We start from the raw sequence: 21,576 nt of genomic DNA, 5'->3' as shown, positions 1-21,576 counted from the left end.
ACAGACAATTATCCACCAGAACCGTCAGAAATCGCCTTAGGGCACTTGGTATGAGGTTCAGAAGAGTCATCAAACGTCCTGCTCTGTCTGATCTCCATAAGAGACGACGTCTGGAGTGGTGTATGGCCCGTCGGCAGTGGAACCTGAGGACATGGAGGAGGGTCCATTGGTCAGATGAGAGCAGGTTCCTTCTCCGTGTTACAGATGGTCGAATGGGAGTGTGGGGGCATAAAAACACTGCTTACGTGCCCAGGAATATCCACCCTACTGTTCCTCATGGTGGAGGATCGGTTATGATCTGGGTTTGTCTTTCACACTACTGTAAACTTCAAATGGTGACTGTCCGAGGACATCTTAATGGTCAGCAGTACATCCGGGATATTCTCCATCCAGTTGTCGTGCCTCACTTTGACAACCATCCGTTGGCTACTCACCCGATATTCATGGACGACAACGCCAGGCCGCATCGTTCACGTGCTCATGGCATTACCTTGGCCAGCAATGAGCCTCGATTTGAATCCTTTGGAGCACATCTGGGACTTTCTTGGACGCCGTGTGAGGTTGAGAGAACCCCCTCTCCAGAATCTTGCACAGCTGGAAGCTGCTTTGCATGAAGAATGGCGGCAATTGCCACTTGATCGTATCAGAAGGTTTACCAGTAGCATGAGGAGAAGGATTCAAGCTGTCATCCAAGCACGTGGGGGATACACCCGATACTGATGCCAGACGCATCAGATGTTAGCATGTGACATTCCTTGTGCATCATTTCTTGTAATAGTCAGCCATTGACAATGCTACGACCATACTTGTTCAGTGACTATTTTCATCAAAAATCAATAGTGACCAAACCACATTGGTTACGCTATTAAGACAACACGAATTGGAATCATTGTCTTGTTTTTCATTTGCCAATAGATCGTATGTTTCACAATAGCTAAGGTTCCACTATCTTTGCAATAGTGAGAAAGTTACAGCAAGTTTTGTTTCTCATCATCCAGAAAATAGGGGGGGGGGTGCTTAATTAAGTTCCAGGTGTATATATATATATATATATACGCACATAATGTCCAAAATAGTACAGGTGTTCAGTCATAAATATTACATAGATAAATAAAAACAGAATGCCTTTTTCTCCAACATGTTTCGTTCTTTACTCTTCAGGGGATTGTATTTATAGTGAGTCTAAACTTGTGATGGGTAGTATATGTTCTCTGCTGCTTTACACGGTTTTAAAACACGAATCCAGTAAAATCACTGTCGGGCTGTCATTTCCCGGAATCGACTTAACAGCTGATCAGTTGAGTCATATCAGCAGATATATCAGATGTCTTGCCCTTATCGTTATTCATTGGGCGCTGTACTTATCTCAGTGTGTATTCTAAACCGACTGAAAACCGCGTATTCATTCACTTGAAACAAGCATTCCTGGGATAGCTGATAGGTTAACATTTTCTTTCACAACTACAAAGTCACCCATTCTACGTCGGTGTAGGGTTGGTTAGGTCCCGTAAGTTCGACCTTTGGATGGGTGTAAAAACAAACTGGTCGGTTTGGAGGTGTATGTCGTTTAGGTCGACTTGTGCCAGACAATGGGCAGTCAATGTTTTTACAACGGCACAGTTAATGCTAAAATGTTCACCGCAAAATAACTGAACAAGGACGCTGTAAAATGTCATTCTTAGTTGTGCATTCATTGGGGCAGTAATTTCTATTCGTTACATAATAAATAACACATATAAATAAAGTTGAGAGATGTTATATTCTTCTTTGCTTTTGTTGTTCAGTAATATTTTAAGAAGATGTGTATGCCCTTGTCATAACACGTCCCTTTTCTTTCCACAAAAGGCATGCAGCCTTTTACAAGATTATTTGATGCATTTTACCTTTTAACCGCCCTCTGTACCAACATAGTTCTTACTTCTCCAACAATGTTCGATGCCAGTTGATCTTGTTACTTACAGACGGGCGGTTGGTGTTTTCTATTTGATATTGCATGCCAATGCTTAAGGAAAATCCTACCATTTCAAAATGCTATTTTCATCTCTCAGCTTGTACAATCTGTCCTTTTCAATTTACATAATCAATTTACTATTATGTTGCGGAGATATCCACTCAAATCCTGGGCCAATATGTGGAGATCTGAAAATTGGTAATCAAACTTCAAGCAACAGAATTAATCAGCCTATTCTTGACTCTGTTCATAAATACATACTCTTTCAAATAGATTCAAATTATTCTAAACTCTTATGTATGCAATTACCATGAACCATTTAATGTATTTTTGTAGACTTTTTTGCTATAGTATTCATTTCATGCCTTTGTGGAAATAACTGTTTCTGTACTTTGGTTGAAACTAATTACTGATTATTGATTGTATTGTGTTATATTTGATGGAGCGGCACTTACATAGCCGTAGGCTTGTTGTGTCAATCCATATTCATGTTATGTTTAAATTTCATGAATATAATATGTGCATATAAATTATATCGTTCACTGTTGAGACTCTTGATCTGCAGTCGTTCCCCTTTTCCTCTTGTTCACGATGTACATATGACCATTTACACATAGGTATTTTCCACCACGAGACGCAGGAAGAAACTTGTAGTCTAGTTGTACATTTGCCATAAGTGAAGTTGTAGAAATGACGATGAAAACTGTTATTTCCAACATTCTTATAGCTTGCACTCAACATAATCAAAGTCATTGAGTGAGATTCACTCATCCCCTGGTACACATGCCATATTTCGTTTCCTGAGTGAACACATTTCACATTTTGTATAGAATGCCAGTGTCTTAATCCCTTATACAACACTGTTGTCACAACATCAGACATCAAAGGATTTTCACCTCGACCCAAAGGTCGAACTTATGGGACTACCCCGTAGGGTTGTACTGGACATGACAGTCTGATATTATCAGGGCACGACACACCTTGTAACAAATAATGGCCCCTACCCATTTCCTACCCGACACAAAACTTGTGGCCTTGGTCAAGTCAGTGACTTAGGTATTTTGGGCACACAATCGTTTTCAAAGCTCTGGACCCACTTCTGCTTAGGATTCACCCACAAATCGTATAGCGCGTTTATTCCCAGATGGTGTATTTTGCCTCTTTACATTCTGGGGTGTGAGGGTCCTTCACTACATGTACGATGTATTACATCATCAATCTACTTAGATGAGTTAATAATGTCTTGAACGAATGGAGATAAACGAGGATGTGAGCTGGAGTTACATGTAAATCAAAGCTATATCACTTGTCTGTCCTTTTGAGAATAACATTAAATTGGAGCCCTACACATGTCTAGAATGATTTTATAAGTGTAGATTGCATCAGTTCCTGGAAATTTAATTAAGAAATTAAGGATTCTTCAGGGCTCCGTTTGGATTTCTTATGTAGATAAATATATTTTCATATATATATTCAAGATAACTTTACTTCTGAGACTAAATGTCAGACTACTGTATACGGCAGCTTACATAAGTGACAAATGTCTTGTTAAATACACTGTCTCTACATGAATTATAACAGTGTGTGTGCCTTATCAATCAATGACGTTCATTATAAACTCTGTCAAAAAAAGAAACGCAACCCCTGTCCTCAGATATGAAAAATTCGTTTGAATGAAGTTATTGCTTCCAAACTAAATGTTATTCGAATGTATTGAAATTATACACGTAATTAATGAAGATTACCATCCAAACAACTGCATTTGTACGCATAAGTGTATTTTATTGCTTATTCCGTCACAACGCATGAAATGACCCTCATGGTGACTTCGCACAAAAAAAACACATGCAAATCATGAAAATGGCAGTTAATGTAGGGGTGTATAAAAGCCCATGTGCTTTCGTATTATATTCATTCATTTGTCGCATGAAAAGCTGTGTGAAAAATGCCACGATTGAGTGCTGCCGACCGAAATATCGCCATTGGTCGTGTTCAAGCCGGAGAAAGTTTTGGAACTGTTGCACGGCACCTAAATGTTCACAAAACAACGATATCCCGACTTTGGAGCCGCGACAACAACTTCAATTTGACCAACGATCGCCCGAGAAGTGGAAGGCCAAGAATCACGACCCCCCCTTCAAGATCGGTACATCCGGGTCCATCACCTGCGTAATCGGCATGCCCTACCAACCGTGACTGCCACACAAATACCAGGTTTGAGGAGAGTGTCAGCTCAAACGATTAGGAACCGTCTGAAAGAAGCGGGTTTACGTGCCTGTAGACCAGTTGTTGGACCTGTACTACGCCCCCTACATCTCCGCCGACGACTCAGGTGGTGCAACAACGTAAGGATATGGACTTTACAAAACTGGAGGCGCATCTGGTTTTCTGATGAATCCCGTTTTCTTTTGCAACATCACGACGGAAGAAAACGTGTGTATAGGAGACGTCATGAACGTTTTGCGCCCATCTGCGTCCGACAGGGGACAGATTTGGCGGAGAAAGCGTTATGGTTTGGGGATCCATCTCATACAACCAGAAATCAGACTTGGTGATCGTTGAAGGAACCTGACAGCCCAACGTTACATCAACCACGTATTACAGCCTCACCTTCTCCCGATTATTGACCAACAGACACAGATTTTTCAACCAGACAACGCCCGGCCTCATACTGCACGTGCAACAATGAACTTTCTGCAGAATTCCAACGTCAATGTCTTGCCATAGCCCTCTAAATCACCAGACCTCAACCCTATTGAACACCTGTGGGATACTCTGGGTCGACGCGTACGTCAACGTCAGCCGCCGCCACAGACGCTGCAACAGCTCGGCGTTGCACTGCAGGAGGAGTGAGAGCCATTCCCAGGAAAGAATCCGGCGTCTTATCCGTTCTTGTCCAAGGAGATGCCGTGCAGTGATTGCAGCTCGTGGTGCTCATACGAGATACTGAGAAAGACGCCCCCCTGGTGACAAACTGGTGTCTGTGAGATGACTTTTGAAATGACAATTTTAAACATGCCCATCTTGGTTATTATTCTGCCAAATTTCAGACTTCTGTCTTAAATAATAAAAATGCTGTGTCGTCTTAAAACTTCAGATCAAAATCTCTAAAATACAGGGGTTGCGTTTCTTTTTTGACAGAGTTTAGTTACATGCATTCAATATCCCGGGGACCGTTTTTCAGAGCAACAAAACTAGATCAAAACACCAGTAGGAGAAAGTCTATTCGATTGTTAGCAGATGTTTCCTGTGTAACCTTCCCTTGGCGCACCAGCCAGGTCTACCGGGACTTTCACGCCAATACAATTCATAGATTAGCATTTCCATTGAGCACGACAATCGACAGATGCGATAAATAATATAGTAATTCGCCAGAAACCTGCGATCGTTGGTTCGAATCCCGGTTTGCCTTGATTTTATTTCTAAATTTGTAAACTTGAGTTCGTGAGTTTCACCAAAGTGCTAAACGCACTGGACCTTCGTCGCTTGGGTCCAAGGCGGCGCCAAACAACATTCATTCACCCATCATTTCAATACTTCTATGTAGGAGACATGCAGGTCATGGCTAAAATGTGCACAGTGTAGAGAATATTGAAGCTAAGAAGTATTAACCCACGAAAATGTCACTGAACTTCAAATGACTGCTAAATGTTATGAAAGGACACAGGATAATTAAGGCACGTCATAAGACATTTCTGTGTTCCATGTTGAAATGGTAGTGTGGTAGAGTTTGATATGTTGGAAATCTTGGATTTCTTTTCGAGGTTATTTCAGTATTAGACACACAAAACATAAAATAACCAATACAAATTCATCCTTCATTTATTCACTACTGATAGAACTGATCTAAATAATACTGTCAGTTTTCCTTTCTTATACCAGAGACCATATACCCATATTTATGGTCTCGACGTATATATATAGAAAACCAATGCAGTGTTCCACCAAAGATGATATGGTTTCATTAAGTCTCGCGATACCTTATCGTTTTCGACGTTTTGGTGTATTCTCCTTGACATCCATAGAGAAAACAACATGCATTAGCGATATCGTATCTGTTATGAGCTGTAAGATGATGTTGAGGAAGAAATACTTGATCCGTCAGCACGCGAGGAAAAACTGTTATACTTTAATGGCTCCGTTGAAGAAGTGCTACTCTCTGACGAGCTGGTAGTGTGTACCTCGCTGCTACTGGGATCCTCTGTTGTGACGGACTCGTAGACCCGGCTGGAGCCCCGACTGGAGCCCCGACTGGATGCAGATTCCACTTCCCGTCGTTGTTTCCTGGTCAGCCGTAGGCCTGTCTGTCTGTGTCGGTGCTTGACCACCATGAGCAGCAGGAACAACACCAGGTCAGCGGGATACGTCAGCGAGGTCACCGCGGCGTATATCCACGCGTCTACAACACAAACATCGCAGCGTTATTTTATGTCTGAATCCATAAAAATATTCATTGATATATTCAGTGCTGATTTGTTAGTTTACGTCGCTGCCAGCAATAATAGACATCGCAGCGGCTGTAAATAGTCAACTCTTCACAAGGCAAACCAGTGGTTGATAGTATTACACCCATGTGAAGTACGGTGAAACAAAGGTGCTTGTGTATAAAGCTTAGGTTGGCCTGAAGACAAATATAAGTACTGAGGACCGATTCCAAACAGTTACCGATAAGAATTCAGATAAATGAGCATTTTGAAAACTATACAGGACGTTATTATTCACATTATCTATATGTTGCTGAAAACATGAAACTGAACTTGTCATGAGTCATGTTGTAGCATAGGTTATATTTGGGATTACACTTTCGCACAGATTCTAGATGCCTGACTGAGAGTGTGGGTTCGAATCCCGAAAGGAAAAAATGAGAGTTCCCGGATCTGAGTAAAAGAAAGTAGAATCTGTACTTTATTGAGAAAATGGAATCCCAAACATAACGTATGTTACATTTGACCACTATCTAAATGGAACTGTCTTTTCATGAGTCAAGTTGTCTTGGTCTAGACTTAATGAATCCCCAGCTAACAGAAACTGTAAAATTGGATATAGGTAAGATATAATTTTGGAACATGTTACTTTTAAAATCACCTTATCTCAGTCCACATGATGATATGGTTTAGAAGAGAAACTTGGACGGTGTTTATATCTTACGGCAAGGTACAAAATCATATATTTTTGGGTGGGTTCCTATGAATCCTAAGACAAGGACATCTTTGACATCCGAACCGACGTGGGGTTTCGTGCATGGTAGGTCTGATTCAGTCTCAGAACCAATGAAGCCTGATGATAAGAACGGCATACCGTACCTGTATCGAGGTGCAAACGGGGAACCACTGAAAGATAAACACGTGAGATGAGAGAGTATCAGTTGTAAATCATTTTATTGTGATTCTACTCGAACACAACGTTGAGGCGGTGGGGTAGCCTAGTGGTTAAAGCGTTCGCTCGTCACGCCGAAGGCCAGGGTTCACTTCCACACATGAGTACAATGTGATATTGCTGGAATAAAAGCGGCTTAAAACCCAACACACTCACTGAACACCATGTTCTATTACAGAATATTTTGGTAAGATTGTTACGTGCAGACGTTGCAAATCATTGGATTATGACATTCACGTCACTATATATATTTAAGTTATGTGAAAATTGGGTTTAAAATATGACAGGACACACCCTGTAATCAGGGGTTCAACAATTTTTTTAATAGCCACTTGCCACAGGGTAAGTGACTTTAAGAAAGTAACTTGTCCTGGCTATTTTTCCACTTGCCTTGATTTTTATGACATAATCATGATGATGTAATTATGAAAGAATAAATCAACATGGTATTTGATGTTAATGTTACTGGACTATTTATCGAGAAGAGATAAATGGCAAAGAAGGATAACTCTACTTAATTATCATTGCAAAATGTAATAGCTACATTTTGAGCAGATATGAAATGAAGTTTATTTGCAGTTTGAAACCGTAAGCAGAGATTACCTAGTAGCCCACGGACAAGTAAGATACCAGTATTTGATTGCCCGAAATGAAAACTGACTTGTCCCGGGCGTCGGGCGATGGGATTTTTGAACCCTGACTGTAACCCCAACCCCTCCTTTACGTCATATCCTGTCAACAAGATATACAATGGAATATACATGTAACCTTATGATCTGACACTCCACGCATGACGCCACATGCTTCACTGACACGCCCCTTTGTCACCCTGTCTGTATGTATGGCGTGGAGGCAGTGTTCGTGCATCCCATGCAGATATTAGTTGAACTTAGGATACAAGAGTGAGTATGTTTCACGTCGCTTTTAGCAATATCACGCAGAGAATACCACAAATGTACCCAGATGAGCGAATGCTTTAACCACTAGGCTACCCCACCGCCCTATGATACAGACACACAAACAGTGTACCATATAAAGGTTGATAAGTTCTGAGGGTCAAATTTGTCAATATCCCAAAGAACTCTGCTCATTTGAATCATTTGGTTCAAATATTTCATTATATAACTCTACGAGATAAACAAAAGATTTCATATTTAAGAAGATCCTTCTAGATTACGTGTAGATTTTCTGAGGAAACTCTATCATTGTCAACAGTCTGTCTCACAGTCCCTGAACCGCAGTGGTTTTCCTTTGCGCCCACAGCTCTCTGCAATATTTAAGCTCTAAATAGAGCAAGTCTAGATTTTCTCAGGTGCAAGGTCTCTTATCTGCAAGAAAACTCACTTCAGGGTTCACACTGGGGCTCCTTTTTCAACTCAAAAGGAATTATTTGCTTCTATCAAAATTGTATACATTCAAAGACTAAGCGTTAGTCAACTAAGTAAGTGGACATATCCATTGTTTTGTCTGGCCTAACACGTGTCATTTAAACAGCAAATGCAACCAGTTGCAGCCATATAGCACGTGTTCCAAATTTATATTTTGAATTATTTTTTTTTATCCTACGATTCGACAGCTCCCATGCCTTGCATACAATTGTAAACCCGGACTTTGTATCTCTCATCAACTCGCAGTACTGTACGTATCATTAACGCTGACATTTGAACAAAGTAGGTCATACAACAGCGACCAGATCAAAGGCCCGCTTCACTAGTATAACATATAATAGCACACATAATTCTCGCATTGACTTAAATAGCCGATTTTGTCATTATTCCAAATAATTACATACCAGGTCACGTGGATACATAATATGTAATAAACTCTGTCAAAAAAGAAACGCAACCCCTGTATTTTAGAGATTTTGATCTGAAGTTTTAAGACGACACAGCATTTTTATTATTTAAGACAGAAGTCTGAAATTTGGCAGAATAATAACCAAGATGGGCATGTTTAAAATTGTCATTTCAAAAGTCATCTCACAGACACCAGTTTGTCACCAGGGGGGCGTCTTTCTCAGTATCTCGTATGAGCACCACGAGCTGCAATCACTGCACGGCATCTCCTTGGACAAGAACGGATAAGACGCCGGATTCTTTCCTGGGAATGGCTCTCCACTCCTCCTGCAGTGCAACGCCGAGCTGTTGCAGCGTCTGTGGCGGCGGCTGACGTTGACGTACGCGTCGACCCAGAGTATCCCACAGGTGTTCAATAGGGTTGAGGTCTGGTGATTTAGAGGGCTATGGCAAGACATTGACGTTGGAATTCTGCAGAAAGTTCATTGTTGCACGTGCAGTATGAGGCCGGGCGTTGTCTGGTTGAAAATCTGTGTCTGTTGGTCAATAATCGGGAGAAGGTGAGGCTGTAATATGTGGTTGATGTAACGTTGGGCTGTCAGGTTCCCTTCAACGATCACCAAGTCTGATTTCTGGTTGTATGAGATGGATCCCCAAACCATAACGCTTTCTCGCCAAATCTGTCCCCTGTCGGACGCAGATGGGCGCAAAACGTTCATGACGTCTCCTATACACACGTTTTCTTCCGTCGTGATGTTGCAAAAGAAAACGGGATTCATCAGAAAACCAGATGCGCCTCCAGTTTTGTAAAGTCCATATCCTTACGTTGTTGCACCACCTGAGTCGTCGGCGGAGATGTAGGGGGCGTAGTACAGGTCCAACAACTGGTCTACAGGCACGTAAACCCGCTTCTTTCAGACGGTTCCTAATCGTTTGAGCTGACACTCTCCTCAAACCTGGTATTTGTGTGGCAGTCACGGTTGGTAGGGCATGCCGATTACGCAGGTGATGGACCCGGATGTACCGATCTTGAAGGGGGGTCGTGATTCTTGGCCTTCCACTTCTCGGGCGATCGTTGGTCAAATTGAAGTTGTTGTAGCGGCTCCAAAGTCGGGATATCGTTGTTTTGTGAACATTTAGGTGCCGTGCAACAGTTCCAAAACTTTCTCCGGCTTGAACACGACCAATGGCGATATTTCGGTCGGCAGCACTCAATCGTGGCATTTTTCACACAGCTTTTCATGCGACAAATGAATGAATATAATACGAAAGCACATGGGCTTTTATACACCCCTACATTAACTGCCATTTTCATGATTTGCATGTGTTTTTTTTGTGCGAAGTCACCATGAGGGTCATTTCATGCGTTGTGACGGAATAAGCAATAAAATACACTTATGCGTACAAATGCAGTTGTTTGGATGGTAATCTTCATTAATTACGTGTATAATTTCAATACATTCGAATAACATTTAGTTTGGAAGCAATAACTTCATTCAAACGAATTTTTCATATCTGAGGACAGGGGTTGCGTTTCTTTTTTGACAGAGTTTATTTATGAATACATGAGTGACAAATATTTCATACATATAATATTTCATAACATAATATAACACACCAGCTGGCATTCATTTAATTCGTTCCAGTTTCATATTTGACAGTTCGCTGATTTTGTTCTCCCAGTCACATGAAATATTTGGTTTCGAAGAATATTATGGATTTATGGAAGAACAACTTTTGTCTAACAGACGGGAGCGGCGTAGACAACATCTAGTCTCTCTTTTACAGAAAAAATGGTTCATAAATAATAATCATGAAACAAAATGAAAAGGCACCCAGCCTGAAACTGGAAATCTAGACTTGCCACATATTCTAGACTTGCATGGGCTTTCATGGATATATTTGTTTCATGGCCTGTATGATAGACTAGGAGCGGTGTTTCCGTATAGGTTCTAAGGGGTGTCCTCCCATTTGTGAGAACTCCCATTTGTGAGACACATTAATTAATGGTTCAGTGCACACAGGTGGTGCTTCCCCATCCCTACAATGAAAGTGGGAACAGCCCTGTTGCTGAAGAGTACCCGCAGGAGGCATAGTTCATTAATGAGTTAATCAACACAGACTGACTGACTGAGTTTGGTTTTACGCCGCTTTTAGCAATATTCCAGCAATATCACGGCGGGGGACACCAGAAATGGGCTTCACTCATTGTACCCATGTGGGGATTCGAACCCGGGTCTTCGGCGTGACGAGCCAACGCTTTAACCACTAGACTACCCCACCGCCCCTAATCAACACAGAAGACATTGTTCGTTGAAGAGCATTGATTGTTTTCAATAGATACTGAAATACTGAAAAAGATTATCGTGAACTGGTGATATATTCTACTTGTTGAAGGCCTGCCATAATGGTGATCGGAAAGAGCAGTCAAAGGTTAATAAATACATTGGGATTAATTATAGTTACAACAGTTATTGCTAGATTTTTCAAACACGTAAATCTGAGTAGGTAAATTAATTTCTCTTTCAAATGATCACGAAGTTACCTACACAAAAGTGTTATTTTTTAAAGCCATTTATCTGAGTAGGTTAATTACTTTATCTTCTAGAGTTTCATTAAGTTACCTCCACATTCAGTTAAATAGCTAATCCATAATTAGCTGGGGTTAATCCATTCTATCAGATAGGGGAGTAAGGTGTGTTTTCTTTGGTAATTACCTACTCCACTGTCTCATAACTGGGAGTCTCACAAATGGGAGTTCTCACAAATGGGAGTAGACCGTTCTAACAAATAGGCTATCAATCAAGTAGAGTACAGAGTCTTTGAGTATAGTTTTACGCCACTTCGACTGGAACCTCTATAACCAACAGGGCGCCGGGTAGCCTAGTCAGTGAGTGAGTGAGTTCGGTTTTACGACGCTTTTAGCAATATTCCTGCAACATCATGGCAGGGGATACCAGAAATGGGCTTCTCACATTGTACCCATGTGGGGAATCGAACCCGGGTCTTCGCCGTGACGAGCTAACGCTTTACCCACTGGGCTACCCCACCGCCCTAGTGGTTAAAGCGTTCGTTCACGCTGAAACCCAGGTTCGATTGACATACGCATCGATCTGAGCAACTGGAGCACAAGCATCAACCAAGTCAGCGATCCTGATCACCCGATCGCCTCTTACGACAAGCATGGGCTGCTGAAGATAATTTCCAACCCGAATGTTCCCGGAAATGTCAACATCACTGTTTTCAAGAACACAATGTATCCATTATTAGGGAAGATATAATTGTATTTCATATATTACCCAGAGGTTAAAAGATAACATTTGTACATAGCTGTCATATTCATTGAGGAATATATAATGACTTTCAAGTGGGGGTTGCTGACCTGTCAACTTGATCTTGGCCTTGACCTTTCCATCTGCTAGACAGTGATACGTAGCGGTGTCGTGTGGAGCTATGGCGGAGATCTGTAGAACATTGTCGGCATGGAACAGAACCCTGTCATCACTGTTGTTGACATCAATTACTCGGGAGTTGTTCAGCCACACTACGGGCATATCCAAAGGGGCACTGCAATGGCAATGTTTGTTCCCCATGAGTGAGTGAGTGAAGGAATGGGACTCTTGTTTAATCTTCTACGGGACAATCACCAATATTACAGTAATAATACATGACATGGGCCTGTAACAACTCGCGTTTGGACCAGAGAAACCGGTGACTGGTCGTATGTTCTTATCCATAAGGGAAGCGGTGTATAGGGTATTTTAAATGATCTGCAATGCTCTTGAGAATTTCAGGGTTTTATAAATAGATAAATAACTCGGCTTTGTACTGGTCGCAATTTAAGTCATCCATATGCCAAAGTTGAATGGGATGTCGAATAATTCTTGAAAATGATGCAAATAACTGCAACTTCGTGAATGTTCATATTCATGATAACACACGCAAGCCTACTGGAAACGATGACCCAGAGAAACAATCCATGTCATCATGGCACATTGACCCACAATCAGCAATCCACGCCATCAGGGCACAATGACCCACTAATATAAATCTATGCCATTCTGTAATAGAGACATCAGGAGAATAGTTGATTTGGGAAGTAGAATGAACGAGTTCGGGGCAAGTTGATGTTGTAGCTGCAGAACCAACGATCCTTGGGGACCATTGGTCACCACATGCCCTTTCCGTAACCTGCATTCAGAAATATGTTCATTCAGTAAGTATAATGAACAAGACCCTATCGTTGATTCCAGTCCGGAATGACAAGATTCGTATGGTTTCTCATATTTAAACGATAATCGATATATATTTGTATCATACATTTGCAGTTGTGTCATTTTAGACACGTCTTTCCTGGACAGTTTGTCGTTACTTAGCCCTGGCCACTAATCCTATCGGACTTTAACAACCCTATTCTGCCTGTTCTAACTACTAGTAACTTGTCTGCCTGATTTCAATCAAACGTGACCTGACTCTCATGCCGAACACGACTGCATAATTGGCAATACAATCCATATATCGACTCAAGCTATATTTGTCTGACATCAATTCTCCCTGGTTCAGATTAAGATCGGGAATTAAGAAAGGTCTCGGTACCACTTACCCTTGACATGTTAGGTTCACTGAGGAGCCTTCGTCCATTGTCACTGTCCTTGACCTCTTCAGCTTGGCTTAAAATGAAACAGTCATCCATGATGAACATTGGACAATCTAGTATTAATATGACAACTTATATACCACTATGTATGTTGATTGGATGGTTGGATTGTGTATAGCGCCGCACATATAAATATTCCAGTTATGTGACGTCGGCCTGTAAATCGAGTACGTGACAAGCCAGGGGTCGATATTGTGAGCTACGATCAACGCCGTCGAGATACGGTGACACTCGATCGACCACGTCACTCAGTTCGACTAACCCATTGAATTTGGTCGCCTCATGACAAGCATGGGTAGGTGGGCACCAATTTTATCCCCAAACCCTCGGATCCAAATGACGCTCTCTACAAAATATCAAATACATGTTCAATCACTACACTGATAGTCAATATCATCCCATGCGTCATTGGGTCAGACATCGCACATTGTTTGCCAGGCCCAAGGTCTGCGTAACTATAATCAGCGTTCGAAATACCTGCCTGCCCGACCGCCCGGGAAAGGTCATTTTCAAGACGGACTGCCAGATTCTCAAATACACCTGCCTGACGGTCAGGTTAAAATTTAGACATGTACATATACAGATATTTTATGGGCAGGTAAGTTTTGGTCAGGGCTGGCAAGTTTACATCTAACCAGCATTGTGGTCTGGCTGAAATTTTTGTGAGTTTCATACCCTGCTATAATAGAACCTTTTTTTTCCCTCCTCAAATCTGGTTGAAAATATATAACAACAAGTTTAATTCTTGATGCGATGATTGGTGACGTATTTAAATTTCAATTCATTTGTATCAAATTCAGATTCAAAATAATGTGTAAAGAGACAACAATGTTGGTACATGGGGACAGACTGGAAAGTGTGTTCAACTGGCTGACTTTTGGTTTGGTTTTACACCGCTTTTAGCAATACTCCAGCAACATTACGGCGAGGGACACCAGAAATGGGTTCACACATTGTACCCATGTGGGGATTCGAACCCGGGTCTTCGGCGTGTTGAGCCAACGCTTTAACCACTAGGCTACCCCACCGCCCCAAAGTGTGTTCAATGTGGGACATAACAGATATACACCGTCCGGTAGTTACAGGCTTACAATGAACACTGCTGGTGTGTTTTGAAACTCATAGAGGTCTTCTTACTAAAATGCTCCTGTGACAAAAAAGGTTATCATATTAATGGAAGGGGCACAATATGCTAGTGCGTAACTTATATACATTATCAACTAGGTTACCGTTCTCTTTTCCAAAGGACAGCGTTGTTTTGATTCCGTCAGGAGAAATTGCACCTTTCTTTGTGTTATTCAACCCCACCAAACCTGAAAAAGAATAAAAAAATAAAACATAGTTCTCTGTATGTACATTTGTAAGTGAGTGAGTGAGTGAGATATATAACGAACCTTTCATGCAGGGTACTTCGCAGAACTCAGCCTCGATTTCATCTGGCCTCGGTTTGATTTCCTGATGGCCGCGAAACAGCGACGATCGACATGGTACGCCGGCAGGATATGACGTCATTATGGCGTCAATATACCACGGCTTGCATTTCCTCTGTTGGTTGATCTTCTTTATATAACAAACACCTGCAAAACAGGTTGGCCTGGATTCACAATTCGCCACTATGCCACCGTCTCAAATTGTCTAGCTCGCTACCAGTTCGTTACATAACTAAAAAGTGAGATATATCTGGAAAATGTGTAAGACTATATAAGGGGCAAGCGTATGCCTCTATGATAGCAAGGTCAACGACTATGTGAAGATGATGCTTTAACACTGGTTGTCCAGTCTAGTTTGCCAGGTGAATATTATTACGCTTGACCACTACTATTACCATTGCTTTTAAATTTCATACTGGCATTAAGTGTTGCACTGTCATCCTATCGGCTCATTCCCACTTACCCAACTTGCTGGGGGGATTAAAAGAGATTAAGAGTTACGGGTCTGTGATTGTGCAGGGTGAATTTGTTACCCCTGCTTTGGCTGTGGCATAAGTTCACCCACCACTCCAGTGTGAAGATATGTGGCACTGAACCATGCCTTGGAAATGTACAAGAGAGAACTGACAATTGGTGCCAGCACAGTCATTTCATACATTGACTTAGTATCACATTTGACTTGTTATTAAGTGTGCTGAAATATTGATGTTGTATTACTTTGTATAAATGGATTATATTATATATATCATGTGATATATGTTGTATAAATGGATATTTATTATTTTATCCCATTTGGTCCCGGATACCATTTCGTAGGGAAAAAATAAGGGATTATAGGGGATTGTCACACCCCAGTGATTTCTTCTTCTGAAACAATAGGAGTTGGGTAAGTGGGAAGACCCCATCCTATCATACACTGCCATTGCAATCAACTGGCAGTTCTTCCTTTCTATTTGTAATCCTAGATAATCCTATAATACAGTTGTTGATTGTACAACATTTCTTTGTTGTCTGTTAGTTTCACAATGAATCATTTTGCATATAGATCCCTTAGTTAACTTACAGTTACATATTTAGAACAATTATTTAAAACAGCAGCGTGGTGTTTGCTACAAACCCAGTCTCTTCCTCTTCCCGACACGACCACACAGGTTGCACACGCCCCACTCCTCCCAGGATGTGGTCATCACGAGGTTGTGATTGGCTGAAGAGTAAACGAGTAGGGTTATACGTCACTTTCAGCAATACTCCACAATATCACGGCAATGGACTCAAGAAATGGGATTATTACCGGATGGTACTCAGGTCTCCCATCGTCCAAGAGATGAAGAGCACTCTGAACATATTAGTTATGACTGACTGACTGAGTTTGGTTTTACGCCGCTTTTAGCAATATTCCAGCAACATCACGGCGGGGGACACCAGAAATGGGCTTCACACATTGTACCCATGTGGGGATTCGAACCCGGGTCTTCGGCGTGACGAGCCAACGCTTTAACCACTAGGCTACCCCACCGTCCCTATTAGTTATGAAGCCGCCCAGGCCAATTCAACTTGTATATTGTCGATAATACATGAAATACTAATCAAGATGGAGTTAATGTCTGTGTTGCAACAGAGGACAACAGTTTATCTCATCGCGCTATAACTGACGTTACGTCACGTCTTTACTACGCCGCCTCCGTGGTGTAGTGGTTAGAGCGTCCGCCCGGAGAGCGGAAGGTCGCGGGTTCGATCCCGACCGCGTCATACCAAAAGACGTTAAAATATGGTACTTGTTGGTCCCTGCCTGGCGCTCGGCATTAATGGGTACGACAAGGACTGGTCGGCTCGGAGTCAGTATAATTTGTCTGAGTGGGGTATTCATGCTTCACTGCGGCATGGTATCTCAGTGGGCTAGCACTATAAAACCAGCTTCAGTCTGGGCTAGTACAAGCAGCCGCACATACACATACACACGCATGCACGTCGTCATATGAGCGAAATATTCTCAAGCACGACGTTAAACCCAATTTCACCTCATCTCACCTTTACTACGCTGACAAATAACATCATTGTACGTTCGGAAGACGTATTACCAATTCCTGGTAGTGATGTTCATATATAAAGCAAATACACCGCTTCCTTCATAGATGCACCATATTGATTCACATTGCGATAGGTGTACTGTATTGAAAATGTGTGGTGATTCACGTGGCCTTGCTGACATTAAGCATTAAGCTGACCAAAGTACTTCATTAAGAGTTAATGACACAAGCAGCAATCCCAGTCTAATATTTAGTGCATTACTTAATGATCAGACTTACAGTAGGTTCTGATATCCTAATTATATGACATGCAATACTTAATGATCGTAAGTACTTTGTTTTGCTGATGATGCACATATTTTATGCAACTAAACTGACGTTCAAAAGAAAGTACACACCTGATGCGTTGGTACAATATTTTCCTGAAAACAGCGAAATATTTAGAAAAGTGTTTTGATTGCGACTCACAAGTCACAAACATTGTGTACGTGTTGCAATAACACCATAGATATCGTACCCAATTGGAACATTGCTAGCAAAATATTTACGTTGTTTTGAGTCTCAAAGCACCAAGTGTGTACTTTCTTTTGCACATCAGTATATACGGTGTATACCATAAAGGTGCGGTAATGCTGTTGTTGCAGTTAATTCTGAGTCAGCATTCTGAACATGCATTTTAAAACCATTATGTCGTTATCCAAAATTATCGAGAATAGATCTCGAATCTGTTGGTTCAGGAATCCACAAATCTTCATGATTTGTGCATTACTGATCTGACTTACGGTATGGTTTTGGTTCTGCTGGAACCATCGCAGGATTCCTAGAAGACCAGGAAACTGAAACAGGACAATGACATTTCACTTCCACCATGATACAACCGTTTGTCTAGATATACATGAATAGTTTACATTTACACCGGAAATCCTTTTGTGGGACACGAATTTATTTCGCGATATGAACTTTGACAGCACATATTTACTTATAAATTCCATAGGTGCAAATGCATTTTAGCACATTTTCTCTTAGATATTCAAACCTTCGTATTGTACGTTTATAAGTGTATAGACGTAAACACACCTTAGACACTAACAAGTTGAAACCAACGCTCAAAGTGGCTTGTCATTTCCATCTTAAGCCGTGAACATCCGGGTTAGAATTGATCTTCAGTAACCCATGGTTGTCGTAAGAGGCGACTAACGGGATCGGGTGGTCAGGCTCGCTGACTTGGTTGACACATGTCATCGTATCCCAATTGCGTAGATCGATGCTCATGATGTTGATCACCGGATTGTCTGGTCCAGACTCGATTATTTACAGACGCCTCCATAGCTGGAGTATTGCCGAGTTTGGCGTTAAACAACAAACCAAACCAAACCATTTCCCTCTTATATCTATCGAAAATATGTATATAAGGTTTTAGGGCGACCTTGGGCCTTAAAAGGCCTATATGCGCCCAACACTTAACAAACTGTTATATTTTTGTTCAGTTAAATAACATCGTACTTACCCGTTTTAACGAGGAAGTCTAAAACAGCTCTTTGTATGCAACCATACATTAAATTATCGCCAAGTATTGCGTTCATTGAAAAAATAACATCGTATTTTTTAACGGGTTTTGTTAAGCACAGTTTCTTTAAGAGCCTTTACGTGGGTTTTCATGAGCTGGACATTCAATGAGGTAGTGCTGAACTGTTTCTGGGCACTGTAAGTTACAGCTTTCACACAGAGGAGATAAGTCTTTATCTAAAATACTTCTATATGCCTTTAATCCACAATGTCCCAGCCTGAGACGAGTTAAAACAACTTCATCTCTGCGACAACGCCGACGAATTTTAAAATGTTTGTTTACTACAGGACAAGTAGAGTACATGTGTCTACCTGTAGTTTCATTATCCCATTTATTTTGCCAAGATGCATTTATTGAAGATGAAATGACAAACCAGTAATCTCTTGGAATGGGCTTAATTGAATGAATATCTGGCTGTGGTCTGTTGCAAGCCATCTTAGCAATTGTGTCAACTACTTCGTTTCCAGCTACACCAACATGTGCAGGAATCCAAACAATATCACAGCTGATGTACATGGAGTTTAAAACAGTATCAAGATACAAGATGTCGTATAGTATGTCACTGCGTGGACCTTGTACACCTGATTGAATTGCTTGTACAGCTGACAACGAATCAGTAAAAATTATTGCTTCGTGTTCATTATCTTTTACCCATTTTAAAGCTTGAAGTATGGATGTCAGTTCTGCTGCAAATACAGACAGATGATCAGTCAAGCTAAATCATTTGGATAAACCAATATCGGGAATATAAAAAGCTCCACCAACATGACCGGTTCTGGGATCCTTTGAAGCATCAGTGTAAATATGAGTAAAATTGCTATATTTGGTGTGAATGTAATCTTGGGTGAGGATTTTAATAACACTTGGTGACATTTGTTTGTTTACAAGCTCCGATAAATCCTGTGAAATCGAAGGTTGTGTTAAAGTCCATGGAACCGTTTTCGGGAGAGATCGAGCAGCATTCAACTGAAGATTGTTTAACTTGTACTGTAATGCAAATTGTTGTACAAGTAATCCAAACGGTGGTTTTCCATGATTCCAATCACACATGACATATTCCACGCAATCACACAATATATCAGTTGCTGGTTGATACCTAGAGGAAGCTTTTAAGGATAAATAGTACTTAAGGGCAACTTTAAGACGATGATATTGCAAAGGAGGTTCTGAGCATTCCACCTGCAGGGCAGAAACTGGAGTAGTAGGAAAAGCACCAGTGCATATCCGAAGAGCTTTGGCTTGAACACGATCAAGTTTAGCCAAATGACATTTTGCAGCATTCATAAAAACTTGACAGCCATATTCTAATCTAGACAAAATTAGTGCTTTGTACAACAGAAGCAAGGATGATTTATCAGCACCCCACTTTGTGGCAGACACGCTTTTCAGTAAATTGAGAGCTTTAGTACATTTTGATGAAATGTAGTTGATGTGGTTTGACCAAGTGAGTTTTTTGATCAAAGATTACACCCAAAAATTTAAATTCAGAAACAAATTTTATGTCCTGACCACCAATGTGTAGCTTCAGATTTGGAGGAACTTTACGTCTTGTGAAGAACATAACAACTGATTTAGAAGTTGAAACCTTGAACCCCCACTTTGAACACCAAACATCTATAGAATTTAGAGCTAATTGGATAGATTTATGAACAAACTCAATGTTTCCAAAACGCCTCCAACAAGCACCGTCATCTGCAAATTGTGATGCATCAATGTTTAAAGGAAGTTCAGAAAAGAAATCATTGATCATTATATTAAAGAGCAAAGGGCTTATAACACTGCCCTGTGGAGTGCCATTTACAATAATTCGCATGTCAGACACGTGTTGCCCAATACGAACTTGTATGGTTCGATCAGTTAGGAAGGACTTTATCCACTGTAGCATACGTCCCTTTACCCCCAAGCTTTGCAGTTTAAATAAAAGTCCATTTCTCCATAGCATATCATATGCCTTTTCAATGTCTAAAAATACACACAGCATATACTCTTGGTTTCCTAGTGCTTTTTGTGCTTCATTTTGTAGTCGAACTAGGTGATCTATGCAAGAACGAGTTTTCCTAAACCCACACTGTAGCCTCGTTAATAATTCATTTGATTCTAAGTAGAAACTCAAACGATTTGTGACCAACCTTTCCATGATTTTACACAGGTTAGACGTTAAGGCTATTGGTCTGTATGAAACAGGGCGAGATGGATCTTTACCAGGTTTGGGAACAGGGATAACAACAGCGTGTCTCCAGCTTTTGGGTAACTTCCCAGATATCCAGCTTTGATTTATGATATTAAGTATGACTTCTAGAGCTGAATCTGGCATATGTTTAAAGTGTTCGTAACACAATTCATCGGCACCAGGAGATGTATTCTTGCCCTTTGATATTGCCGATTTTAATTCTCCCAGGTGGAAGGATAAATCATATTCAGGAAAAGGTTGTAATAAAGAATCTGAAATTATTGGAATAATCTCATTCTCCAAATTTGTGATTTCGTTTTTAAATTTTGTTGAAAAGTTTTCATAGCTGCTAACAGCCTCAAACTGATCTGCTAAAAGATTTGCTTTCTCTTCACGGGAAATAGCGCTTTGATCCAAAACAGGAATAGGGGATCTATTACGGTTCCCACTAATCCTTTTTACCTTGACCCAAATTGAAGATAAGGAAGTATGCCTGTTTATTGTAGATATGTAAGAACGCCAACTGCTGCGTTTTAATGATCGTACAAGACGTTGGAATTCAGCCCGTTTTTTCCGAAAGTCGTCTAAATCAACCGGTAAGG

At 41.0% G+C, this 21,576-nt stretch overlaps 1 protein-coding gene across 1 annotated transcript in view; it reads right to left on the bottom strand.

The window, feature by feature from the left end:
• Positions 1-5,759: 5,759 nt before the first annotated feature.
• Positions 5,760-21,576, bottom strand: part of LOC124264576 (Ig-like V-type domain-containing protein FAM187A) — a 31,891-nt gene continuing 16,074 nt past the window's right edge. The window contains exons 6-13 of the mRNA XM_046699326.1: positions 18,020-18,073; positions 16,328-16,414; positions 15,175-15,357; positions 15,010-15,093; positions 13,727-13,793; positions 12,506-12,690; positions 7,255-7,281; positions 5,760-6,350 (exon numbers count right to left, since the gene is read on the bottom strand). Of these exons, the coding sequence (XP_046555282.1) occupies positions 6,010-6,350; positions 7,255-7,281; positions 12,506-12,690; positions 13,727-13,793; positions 15,010-15,093; positions 15,175-15,357; positions 16,328-16,414; positions 18,020-18,073 (1,028 nt within the window). The 3' untranslated portion in view covers positions 5,760-6,009. The remainder of the gene's footprint in view (positions 6,351-7,254; positions 7,282-12,505; positions 12,691-13,726; positions 13,794-15,009; positions 15,094-15,174; positions 15,358-16,327; positions 16,415-18,019; positions 18,074-21,576) is intronic.

This window comes from Haliotis rubra, unplaced genomic scaffold (assembly GCF_003918875.1).
Source record: "Haliotis rubra isolate DU_JTF1 unplaced genomic scaffold, ASM391887v1 Scf93, whole genome shotgun sequence".
Lineage (NCBI taxonomy): Eukaryota > Metazoa > Mollusca > Gastropoda > Lepetellida > Haliotidae > Haliotis > Haliotis rubra.
The sequence above is the reverse complement of the archived record's forward strand: the minus strand, read 5'-3'. Positions and strand labels throughout refer to the sequence as shown.